General features: G+C 44.8%; 1 pseudogene and 1 gene segment (V, D, J or C); one reads left to right on the top strand and one right to left on the bottom strand.

Moving 5' to 3' along the window:
• LOC112070839 (Ig kappa chain V-III region MOPC 321-like) overlaps positions 1-12,360 on the top strand; it is a 48,688-nt pseudogene that overhangs the window by 16,277 nt on the left and 20,051 nt on the right.
• On the bottom strand, positions 2,400-3,483 carry LOC112070840 (immunoglobulin kappa variable 4-1-like). The segment is given in 2 exon segments: positions 2,400-3,269; positions 3,405-3,483. Coding segments are annotated over 2 exon segments (399 nt in total).

Here is a 12,360-nt window from a genome sequence, read left to right as displayed (position 1 = left end):
CAATACATGATCCTTGTCTGGACTAATTCTTAATCTTATTGAGGTCATCCTGTACATTTTCCCATGCAGTCCTGTGATCTCAAGATACCTCACTGCCTGCTCCACTATGATCTGTATCTTCTTAGTCTTTGAATGTATTTCTTCTGTGCAATTGATTGGTTCTGTCACAAATGTAACAGCCTTTCTCATATTTACTACCACTGTGTTCTCCCCCATTCTGCTCCCTACTTCACGCCCAACCTGCATCCCAATTTGCCCTGGAATACCTGCTGTTTTGGGTGCCTCGATTGTTTCTGCGTGAACTACCTTCACTGCTTCTGCATACAAGATTTTTCACACACTCCTCACCTCCTGCTGTCACGTTCTGACCATAGTTCTTGTGTGTTTTTCTTGTTTTAGTGTTTGGTCAGGACGTGAGCTGGGTGGGCATTCTAGTTGTGTGTCTAGTTTGTCTGTTTCTATGTTTGGCCTAATATGGTTCTCAATCAGAGGCAGGTGTTTTGTGTTGTCTCTGATTGGAACCATATTTAGGTGGCTTGTTTTGTGTTTGGTGTTTTGTGTTGGTGTTGTTCCTGTCTTGTGTTGTCTCTGCACCAGATAGACTGTAGCGGTTTTGCCACATTTGTTATTTTGATATTTGTAAGTGTTCACATTTTAGTCTATTAAACATGTGAGCACTGGCACGCTGCGTGTTGGTCCGATCCCTGCTACCACTCTCCTCTTCTCGTGAAAGAGGAGGAAGGCTGCCGTTCACCTGCACTACACGCTGTTTTCATCACTGAACAACATTAACCGGGCCCGTCTTCCACATTCCCTATATGTATGTTCTCCTCCTACCTCTTCCACTCTTCATCATCTTGAGGAGCTCTTTACCCATGTTAACAATTTCTAGAGACTCCGCATTAATCCCTTCACCCACTTCCGTCCAGTTTGATCCGGCAGGCTACTATCAACCAAACGTTTTACATACCTTCTTGAGTTTGATAGCCTTCTCATACTGTTTAATCTGAAACACACCACCACCCAACTTACATCACAAAGAATTTAGCAGACACAACCTCTCCTACCTTACTCTCCAAATCCACTAGTCAACGCGATCAGACTCACCGCCGTGACTCCACCGTGTCCTGAAATTTCACACACCTGAACTCCACTTCTCTCATCAACAACACTGCGAACCAACCTCCTCTCTATCACTACTATCTTGGAAATTCTTAAAACAGTGACACTCAAAGTCAATCTAAGTGAATCATGTTTATTGTCAGCACACTGAGAGATTCCAAACAAACTCATGACCGTAGTTCGTGTCAATCGGAGACTCTCTCTGGGCATTCCCAGCATTTGTCTATATAAGGCTATACACAGACACGTTATATTGCATGATTTAGCATAATTAATTAATCATTACAGTTTTAGTTTCATTCATGTGACCGACCAAATACTGGTTCATAACAATGGGACAGACAATACTACACAGGCTTCTACTCTCTAAGCTGAGACTTGAAACGGAGATATCTTTCGTTCTCGTTTTCAAAACAAGGTCTGGGCGTACTGCCAAATTGCAGCTATCTGATAGTGAGATTCTTTCAGTCGCCACATGCATGAACACAGAAATTGAGTTTTATACCCTACACATATAGAACAGAATTAGTTAAAGAAAAAGGACAAGTATTAAAACTTCCATTCCACTACTCTCCTGAGGAGATGCAAAGGCTCCTCAGGCTTCCTCTTCTTCTTAACTTTACTCTTACTATACTCCACCTTTTTCACTCACCACTTCACATCCTTTCGTCCACTCAACTCCGAACCCACTACCTTTCTATGCATCTCTGCTCCAGTCACAGCCCAGTATTGCTCAACCACCTCCACCCAAACCTTGACGCCAGCTTGAATAATGCAATTTCATATTATCTTGTATGGAGTTGAGCGTGTTTGCTAGTGAGTAGCTCGTTGCTTGTGCCCACGTCTCAGACGATAGCGACCAGAAAAAATCTTCCTGATTCGAGTTCATGCAGTCTTTCCTTGGAGAGATCTGTGTGACAGCAGCATTTTAAAGTTGAGGCTGATTGTCCAGCAGCGTTGCAGTCTTGACACAATCCACAAAATCTACACTTGTCGTCAAGAGCGCTTAAAAACCATCTTAACCTCTGCTCCTCTCTCTACCTAGCGGTTAAGAGCATTGGGCAGGTAACCAAAAGGTTGGTGGTTTGAATCTCTGAGCTGACTAGGTGAAATAATCTTTTGATGTGCCCTTGAATAAGGCACTTAACCCTAATTGCTCTAGGGTTGCCCTCAGTAATGGCTGATCCCTGACTAAGTGTACCATATACAAAAAAAACATTTTACAATTCACATGTGCATAATACACACTTTTACATATGTGYAATAAGACAAATGTAAACACCCACCAAATGATTTAATATTGTAAATACTGGACTACTGGACTGTTGGACTTACACTGTGAGAAGAGGGGCTCCAATGTGCAGGACTACTACTCTGTTCCTGACTCTGTTCCTGAGGTCAGCTCCCTCCCTCCTCTCCTGTGTCTCTGATCAGACACACTTGGACTTTGTAGACCATAAATACAGTACATGAAACTCAGCATCTCCTCTACATCTTAAGAATACAATATCCAAACGATCTGAAGTAAGGAAGTCTGTTTTGGAAGATTTGAACCTTTTTGTAGATAGATGGTTTCATGGTTCTCCATGAGATACTCAATAAAAATGAGTAAAAATGCAGAAAGGAACACATGGGATAATGACTGAATATGATCTTACAGCTTTGAGTTATAAGACATAGATATTGTTGTTCAGCTCTACTACACACTGTGTCATTGTACTGGATCACTGTCTCTTCCCCCCAGCACCTGCAGTAGGTCCCAGCTGTAGCAGTACAGTCACTGTGCAGTCTGACTGAGGGAGGTTTTTGTACGGCTCTGTATCACTGTGTGAACACATAACCACTGTGGTAACTCTGACAGTAGTAATCTCCTGCATCTTCAGCCTGGACTCCATTGATGGTCAGAGTGAAGTCACTCCCAGATCCACTACCACTGAATCTAGATGGAGTCCCAGTGAACTTGTTGTTTATCCGATAAATGACGAGTTTAGGAGCTCCTCCAGGTTTCTGTTGATACCAGGCCATCCTCTGTCCAAAGCGGTCACTGTACACAGCACTGCTGGACTTACAGTTGAGACTGACTGAATGACCCACTGAAACAGTTTCCACTGCAGGAGTCTGAGTCACAGTGTACTGGCCTCTGGCCTCTGAAACAGAGATGGTATGTATCATTAACAATCCATCTCTCATACATTTCTCCAATACATCATATTAACATCAACTGTAATGAGAATTTATATATTATTGTTAAGGTCCAGGTCATTTTTTGTCAAATATTTTACCTTGGAGACAGAGGGCAAATATCCAGATGAAGATGGTGATAAAAGTCATGGTTGTTGTGGGCTCTGTTGTCATGAAGGACAGCTCTCAGTCATGAAGTGTTAAACTCACAGGGATATAAACACTACCAGACCACTGAAGCATGTGCTGTCTATGCAAAGTGTCCTTACTATGCAAACATACTTTTTGGTGCCACATGGATACTGTAGTTGAAGGGATCTGTGTGAACAGCAGCATTTTAATGGTTGAGGCTGATTGTCCAGCCAGTCATGGCCTTGATTGGTAAACAAGCCTCATCTGGGCTCAATCATAGGCTGGGAAGGTTCTGGAAGGTTCTAGCCGGGTGTGGCAGGTGAGAGGTTATAAGTTGACAGAACCTTAGATCGTTTAAGTGGGTTATAATCATGTTATGTTATCTCAAAACAAAGTGTCTTATATGTAATTATAAACTGGGGGGTTCGAGCCCTGAACGATGATTGGCTGACAGCTGTGGTCTATGAGACCGTATACCATGGGTAAAAAAAAAACACTTACTTTTACTGCTCTAATTATTTTTGTAACCAATTTATTATAACAGAAACAAAGGACCTCAGTGGTTTGTGAAAGATGTCAAATATACCAGGCTAAGGGTTGTGTCCAGACACTCCGCGTTGAGTCCTGCTTAAGTTCAGCATTTGGCCATGGTATATTGGCCATATACAACACCTCCTCTGGCTTTTTCACTTAAATAGTCTTCCTGGACAGTCAGATTTTATTAATAAATGTTGTGTGATGTAGAAACATGATAACTATTTAATCCCTGACATGGTGTCTGATTGAAGTGCTGAATGCGGACTGATATATTGATTGTAGACATCTACAAATGGAGCATATTGTTATTACTGTGTTATTAGATCAGACAGTATCTGCTCTAATTCTCCCCCGAGTGGTCAGGGTCAGTAACTGCAGTCTTAGTGTGTACGGTTTTCCTTGAGTTACTCAACAGAGTTAACATGTAGTTAATGGTCAGGAGAAACATTTAGTGATCAGTTATGATCTAAGGTCTTCTAGACACAGCTCTAGTTTGACTCTATTGTTGTTCAGCTCTCCTACACACTGTGTCATTGTACTGGATCATCTCCTCCCCTCAGCACCTGCAGTAGGTCCCAGCTGTAGCAGTACAGTCACTGTGCAGTCTGACTGAGGGACGTTTTGTGGTTGTTGTGGTTCTGTTGTCATGAAGGACAGCTCTCAGTCATGAAGTGTTAAACTCACAGGGATATAAACACTCCCAGACCACTGAAGCATGTTCTGTCTATGCAGAGCATCATCACTATGCAAATAATCTTCTGGTCTTCTCCCCATCCACCATTATTCAGTAAACTTAGACCACTAAGGATCCATCAGATTAGAACTGAGAGTCCGTTACAACCTGATGATCTTACTCCCACAATTGTCACCAAATAATCATAGAAGTCCTATTAATATGTAAATAAATTAAGCAAATAAAAATATTATAAATACAATGCTATTATTGGTTCAAGTGCCATAACATATGGTCACTATCAATGTTGTTTACCAAGACTAAACCATAATTAAAAATAAAGACAATTTGAAGAAAAAACTTATATTAATGTATCTAAAGAACATATATGACTTTGTCTGTTGATTGGTGTTATAGTGTTATGTTAATATGGTATGGGAACATATTGATATTTATGGAAAAGAGGAATACTAATTTGTCCTGTTTTGTCCCCTGCAGGCAAAGTAGTGTTAGTGCAGTGAACTGTGTGGACTGAATGCTGGACTACTGGACTATTGGACTGACACTGAGAGAAGAGGGTCTCCACTGTGCAGGACTGCTACTCTGTTACTGACTGAGTTCTGCTCTCTCCCTCCCTCCTCTCCTCTGTCTCTGACCAGACACACCATCATTACGATACATGAAACCCAGTATGTTCTCTTTATATTAAGATTTCATTGTATTTATTTATCCTTTATTTAACATGAAAATTCCCATTGAGATTTACATATTGTTCAATTGAGCCCTGGTCAAGAGAGCAGCATCCATACAGTATACACATGAGACACAACACTACATAAAACATGAATGGAAGTTAAAACATTAAAAGAGCAGGTTTAAAAACGTGCAATCTGTGGTCAGCAGTCCTCCAATCCGGGATTTTAAATCATCAATCAGAATAAGATGATGTAATGTTAAGTCCTTTTGCAAGGTGTTCCAATATGATGGGGCAGCAAGGCTAAACGCCCTCTTACCAAACTCAGTTCTTGTGTTGAGAACATTATATAATACAGTTCTGTGATCTCAGACAGTAATGTCCATGACTCTGTAGGGTGAGTAAAGTTCTTAAATATATTGGCAGCTGCCCTAAGATGTCTTCATAGACAAACATGTACCAGTGAGTCTGTGACTTCACAGTTAAGGACGGCCATCCTGCTTACTGATACAAGGTACAGTGATGTGCTAGAGGTATTGTGTTGGTTACTACTGGAACAGCATCATGGTAGAATGTCTAGTGTGTGCAGGTAAGATCCTGGAACATTCCAGAATATTGCCATAGTCCAACAAAGGATAGAAAGTGTCTGCAACCAGGTCTTTTCTTGCTTGAAATGAAAAACAAGACATATTCCTAAAGAAAAAGTCCAGATTAAGTTGCAGATTTTTAGTGAGCTGTTAAATGTACAAAGTCATTGTTGGTATCCTCTGTTTCAGAAGATACCAGATTTGAACCTTTTTGTAGATAGATGGTTTCATGGTTCCTCCATGAGATACTCAATAAAAATGAGTAAAAATGCAGTAAAGAACACATGGGATAATGATTGAATATGATCTAACAGCTTAGAGTTAACAGACAGATATTGTTGTTCAGCTCTACTCCACACTGTGTCATTACTGGATCATCTCCTCCCCTCAGCACCTGCAGTAGGTCCCAGCTGTAGCAGTACAGTCACTGTGCAGTCTGACTGAGGGAGGTTTTTGTACGACTCTGTATCACTGTGTGAACACTGGACCACTGTGGTAACTCTGACAGTAGTAATCTCCTGCATCTTCAGCCTGGACTCCACTGATGGTCAGAGTGAAGTCACTATGGATCCACTGCCACTGAATCTAGATGGAGTCCCAGACTGAAGTGTTGTAGCCGTATAATTAGGAGTTTAGGAGCTCCTCCAGGTTTCTGGTGGTACCAGGCCATACAGGTGTAATCACAGAACAAGCATCTGCTACATTTGCACTGGTTAAACAGTTAATAATAATGGCAGTCCTTGGGAGAACAGTTTTCACTGCAGGAGTCTGAGTCACAGTGACCTGTCCTCTGGATTCTGAAACAGAACATATAAGAATATTGTATTTCAAACATGTTTTGTCTGAATTTTTAAGGCAGAGTTAATATTTAGATTACATACTTCGATAACAAAGTTATTTTGGAGCATTAAATTCAAAAATCTTACCCTGAATTAAGAAAGTAAGTATCCACACAAAGCTCATGATGAAAGTCATCGTTGAAGTTCTGTTGTCATGAAGGACAGCTCTCAGTCATGAAGTGTTAAACTCACAGGACTATAACACTCCCAGACCACTGAAGCATGCGCTGCCAATGCAAATTGGCTTATTGTAACGGCTGTCTAATTCCTCCTCCTCGGATGAGGAGAAGGAGTAAGGGTCGGACCAAAACGCAGCGTTGAATGAAGACATAATGAACTTATTTACAGACAGACGAAGACGGTAAAACTCTTAAACAAACTACAAACAACAAATGACGCAGACCACCTGAACATAAGAACTTACATATACCAAAGAACGCACGAACAGGTACAGACTAACAACAAACGAACGAACAAACGAAACAGTCGTGTGGTGCAACAGACACAGACACAGGAACAATCACCCACAAACAAACAGTGAGAACAGCCTACCTTAATATGGTTCTCAATCAGAGGAAACGTCAAACACCTGCCTCGAATTGAGAACCATATCAGGCAACACATTTAACCCAACATAGAAACACATAACATAGAATGCCCACCCCAACTCACGCCCTGACCAACTAAACACATACAAAAACAAGGAAAACAGGTCAGGAACGTGACAGAACCCCCCCTCAAGGTGCGAACTCCGGGCGCACCACCTAAAGTCTAGGGAGGGTCTGGTGGGCATCTGTCCACGGTGGCGGCTCCGGCTCCGGACGTGGTCCCCACCCCACCATAGTCAAACCCGCTTCTGTATTTTCCTCCCAATGGCACCCTCCAAATTAAACCACTGGATTAAGGGGCAGCACCGGACTAAGGGCAGCACCGACCGAGGGCAACCGGACTGAGGGGCACACCGGACTGAGGGGCAACAACCGGACTGAGGGGAGCTCCGGACTGAGGGGCAGCTCCGGACTGAGGGGCAGCTCCGGACTGAGGGGCTGCTCATGGCTGGCTGACGGCTCTGGCTGCTCATGGCTGGGCTGACGGCTCTGGCTGCTCATGGCTGGCTGACGGCTCTGGCTGCTCATGGCTGGCTGACGGCTCTAGCTGCTCATGGCTGGCTGACGGCTCTGGCTGCTCATGGCTGGCGGACGGCTCTGGCTGCTCATGGCTGGCGGACGGCTCTGGCTGCTCATGGCTGGCGACGGCTTCTGGCTGCTCATGGCTGGCGAAGGCTCTGGCTGCTCATGGCTGGCGGAAGGCTCTGGCTGCTCATGGCTGGCGGAAGGCTCTGCTGCTCATGGCTGGCGGAAGGCTCTGGCTGCTCAATGGCTGGCGAAGGCTCTGGCTGCTCATGGCTGGCGGAAGGCTCTGGCTGCTCATGGCTGGCGGAAGGCTCTGGCTGCTCCTGTATGGCGGAAGGGCTCTGGCTGCTCCTGTCTGGCGGAAGGCCCTGGCTGCTCCTGTCTGGCGGAAGGCTCTAGCTGCTCTGTCTGGCGGAAGGCTCTAGCGGCTCCTGTCTGGCGGACGGCTCTAGCGGCTCCTGTCTGGCGGACGGCTCTAGCGGCTCCTGTCTGGCAGACGGCTCTGAAGGCTCAGGACAGACGGGCGGCTTTGAAGGCTCAGTACAGACGGGCGGCTTTGAAGGCTCAGTAAGACGGGCGGCCTTTTGCAGGCTCAGTACAGACGGGCGGCTTTGCAGGCTCAGTACAGACGGGCGGCTTTTGCAGGCTCAGTACAGACGGGCGGCTTTGAAGGCTCAGGACAGACGGGCAGTTCAGGCGGCGCTTGGCAGACGGACAGCTCAGATGGCGTTGGGCAGACGGACAGTTCAGGCGCCACTGGGCAGACGGACAGCTCAGACGGCGTTGGGCCAGACGGGCAGTTCAGGCGCCGCTGGGCAAGACGGCAGACTCTGGCCGGCTGAGGCGCACTGTAGGCCTGGTGCGTGGTGCCGGAACTGGAGGTACCGGGGCTAAGGACACGCACCTTCAGGCTAGTGCGGGGAGCAGCAACAGGACGCACAGGACTCTGGAGGTGCAACAGGAGGCTTGGTGCGTGGTACCGGAACTGGAGGTACTGGGCTGGAGACACGCCCACAGGGCTAGTGTGTGGAGGAGGAACAGGGCTCTGGAGACGCACAGGAGGCTTGGTGCGTGGTGCCGGAACTGGTGGTACCGGGCTGAAGACACGCACATAGGGTTAGTGCGTGGAGGAGGAACAGGGCTCCTGAGACGCACAGGAGGCTTGGTGCGTGTGCCGGCACTGGTGGTACTGGGCTGGGGCGGGGACGTGGCGCCGGATATACCGGACCATGCAGGCGTACTGGCTCCCTTGAGCACTGAGCCTGCCCAACCTTACCTGGTTGTATGCTCCCCGTAGCCCGACCAGTGTGGGGAAGTGGAATAACCCGCACTGGGCTGTGTAGGCGAACCAGGGACACCATGCGTAAGGCTGGTGCCATGTATGCCGGCCCGAGGAGAACGCACTGGAGACCAGACGCGTTGAGCCGGCTTCATGACACCTGGTCAATACTCAATCTAGCCCTGCCAGTGCGGGGAGGTGGAATAACCCGCACCGGGCTATGCACACGTACAGGAGACACCATGCGCTCTACCGCATGACACGGTGCCTGCCCGTACTTTCGCTCTCCATGGTAAGCTCGGGGAGTTGGCGCAGGTCTCCCTACCTGACTTCGCCACACTCCCTTTTAGCCTCCCCCCCCAAGAATTTTTTGGCTTGACTCTCCGGCTTCCAGCCTCGCTTACGTGCTGCCTCCACATACCACCGCTCCTGGGCTTTAGCTGCCTCCTTCTCCTCCGAGAGGCGGCGATTCTCTCCAACCTTAGCCCAGGGTCCTTTTCCTCCAAAATTTCCTCCCATGTCCAGGAGTCCTGTGTAATGGCCGCTGCTGTCGCTGCTGCCCGTTACCCCGCTGATGATCCTTTGTTGGTGGGTGATTCTGTAACGGTCGTCTTGATGAGAATGAGCGGACCAAGGCACAGCGGGTGAATGAAGACATAATGAATTTATTACAGACAGACGAAGACGGTAAAAACTTCTTAAACAAACTACAAAACAACAAATGAAGCAGACCGACCTGAACATAAGAACTTACATATACACGAAGAACGCACGAACAGGTAACAGACTACAACAAAACGAACGAACAAACGAAACAGTCCCGTGTGGTGCAACAGACACAGACACAGGAACAATACCCCACAACAAACAGTGAGAACAGCCTACCTTAATATGGTCTCAATCAGAGGAAACGTCAAACACCTGCCTCGAATTGAGAACCATATCAGGCAACACATTTAACCCAACATAGAAACACAATAACATAGAATGCCCACCCCAACTCACGCCCTGACCAACTAAACACATACAAAACAAGGAAAACCAGGTCAGGAACGTGAACACTTATATACTGTATGTAAATAGTTTTCCTGGACAGTCAGACTTTATTAGTAAATATTGTGTGATGTAGAAACATGATAGCTATGTATAATTGACATGGTTTTTGATTTAAGTGCTATAAGTGCTTTAATTACAGACATCTACAAATTAAGCATATTGTTATTACTGGTGTTATTAGACCAGATGGTATCTGCGTTGTGTCTCCCTCGAGTGGTCAGGGTCAGTGACTGCAGTCTGTGTGTGGACTGTGTGAAGCTGCTGACTGACTCCTATCTGAAGGGGAGATTCCAGAGCTCTGACGTCTCCAGTCTCCTGCTTCACCTGCTGCTCTCTGGAACTACCACAGTGGTGTGACGGAGGATGTATGGGTAATGTTTGGTGGCTTTATTGTATGTGCTTGAATCATGTTGATTAAATTCTAGCTATTCAAAACACAAGTCATCTTTAGGGGTTTGGATCATTGCACATCATCTATATTCAGATTGTGTTGATGGTTTCCTTGAGTTACTCAACAGAGTCAACATGTAGTTAATAGTTAGGAGAAACATTTAGTGATCAGTTATGATGTAAGGTCTTCTAGACATTGTTCTGGTTTGACTCTATTGTTGTTTCAGCTCTACTACAGCACTGTGTCATTGTACTGGATCATCTCCTCCCCTCAGCACCTGCAGTAGGTCCCAGCTGTAGCAGTACAGTCACTGTGCAGTCTGACTGAGGGAGGTTTTAGTACAGCTCTGTATTACTGGGTGAACTCTGGACCACTGTGTTCACTCTGACAGTAGTAATCTCCTGCATCTTCAGCCTGGACTCCACTGATGGTCAGAGTGAAGTCACTCCCAGATCCACTGCCACTGAATCTAGATGGAGTCCCAGACTGAAGTCTGTTTGAAGAGTGCATCAGGAGTTTAGGAGCTCCTCCAGGTTTCTGTTGGTACCAGGCCATACAGTAATAATWCCCAGTACAACCAAAAGATACAGTCACACTGGTTTTGCAGTTTATKATAACTGTCTGTTCTGGGAGAACAGTTTTCATTGTAGGAGTCTGAGTCACAGTGACCTGTCCTCTGGATTCTGAAAAAAATATACATTTAAGAATGTTTTGAAACGTGTTTGTTTTATTTACATTTTCATGAATCTCAATCTGTCGAGGCAATATAGATTTAATATTTCGATAAGATTTTTTTTTCTTCATGATATTCAATAGTCTTACCCTGAATTAAAAACATCAATAACCACAAGAAGCTCATGATCAAAGTCATTGTCGAAGTTCTGTTGTCATGAAGGACAGCTCTCAGTCATGAAGTGTTAACTCACAGGGCTATAAACACTCCCAGAGCACTGAAGCATGTGCTACCAATGCAAATAGTCTTCCTGGTAAGGACCCACATTCATAACTGTTTAATATGACACACATTATACAGATACAGATTGTTATTAAATTATATTATCATATTTTAAATACCTCATTATGTAAATCAGTGATCCAAGATGAATTAATTATCGCCGTTCTTTACTCAGATGTACTCAGAACTCAGGACTATTAGTCCCTATTGTATTATACTAGTACTTCAGTACTATCAGTCCCTATTGTATTATACTAGTACCTCAGTACTATTAGGGTGGTATTGAGAGTGCTCTGCGAATGAAGGTTCTCAATATTGTGTGAAGGAGGTTTTAGTACGGAGACTTCACCAGAATGAATCACTGTGATACAGTTTTGGAAGCGGAACAAAACTGATGCTGAAAAGTAATTCCAAGTTTGTCTTTTTTCTCTCATTAAACACAGTTAAATCATGCTATTGAACAATGTTATGAGATGTTATCATCTTCTCCAGAAAAAAAATATTTTTAGAGATTTTTGTGGACAGATCGGTGGATTGGTAGAGGGCAGAGTCCCCGAAGTGAGAGAATTGTTCACATACCACCATGTTTATTTGGCAATAAAACCATAAGCATTCTAACATGTGATTAAAAAGAGCACATTTTGATATACTGTATTGAATATCACCTCATTGTTCTGTTGAGATTTAGCAACGACTATTTATGTAATATAAGCAACACTTTGTATTGCATTCATAGTAAATGTTAACACTGACATGGTTTGAAGGTGAACCTCATCTATAG

Source organism: Salvelinus sp. IW2-2015, unplaced genomic scaffold, assembly GCF_002910315.2.
Source record: "Salvelinus sp. IW2-2015 unplaced genomic scaffold, ASM291031v2 Un_scaffold1438, whole genome shotgun sequence".
NCBI classification, from domain to species: Eukaryota; Metazoa; Chordata; class Actinopteri; order Salmoniformes; family Salmonidae; genus Salvelinus; species Salvelinus sp. IW2-2015.
Note: the sequence above shows the minus strand (reverse complement) of the source record. Positions and strands in the feature narration are given on the sequence as shown.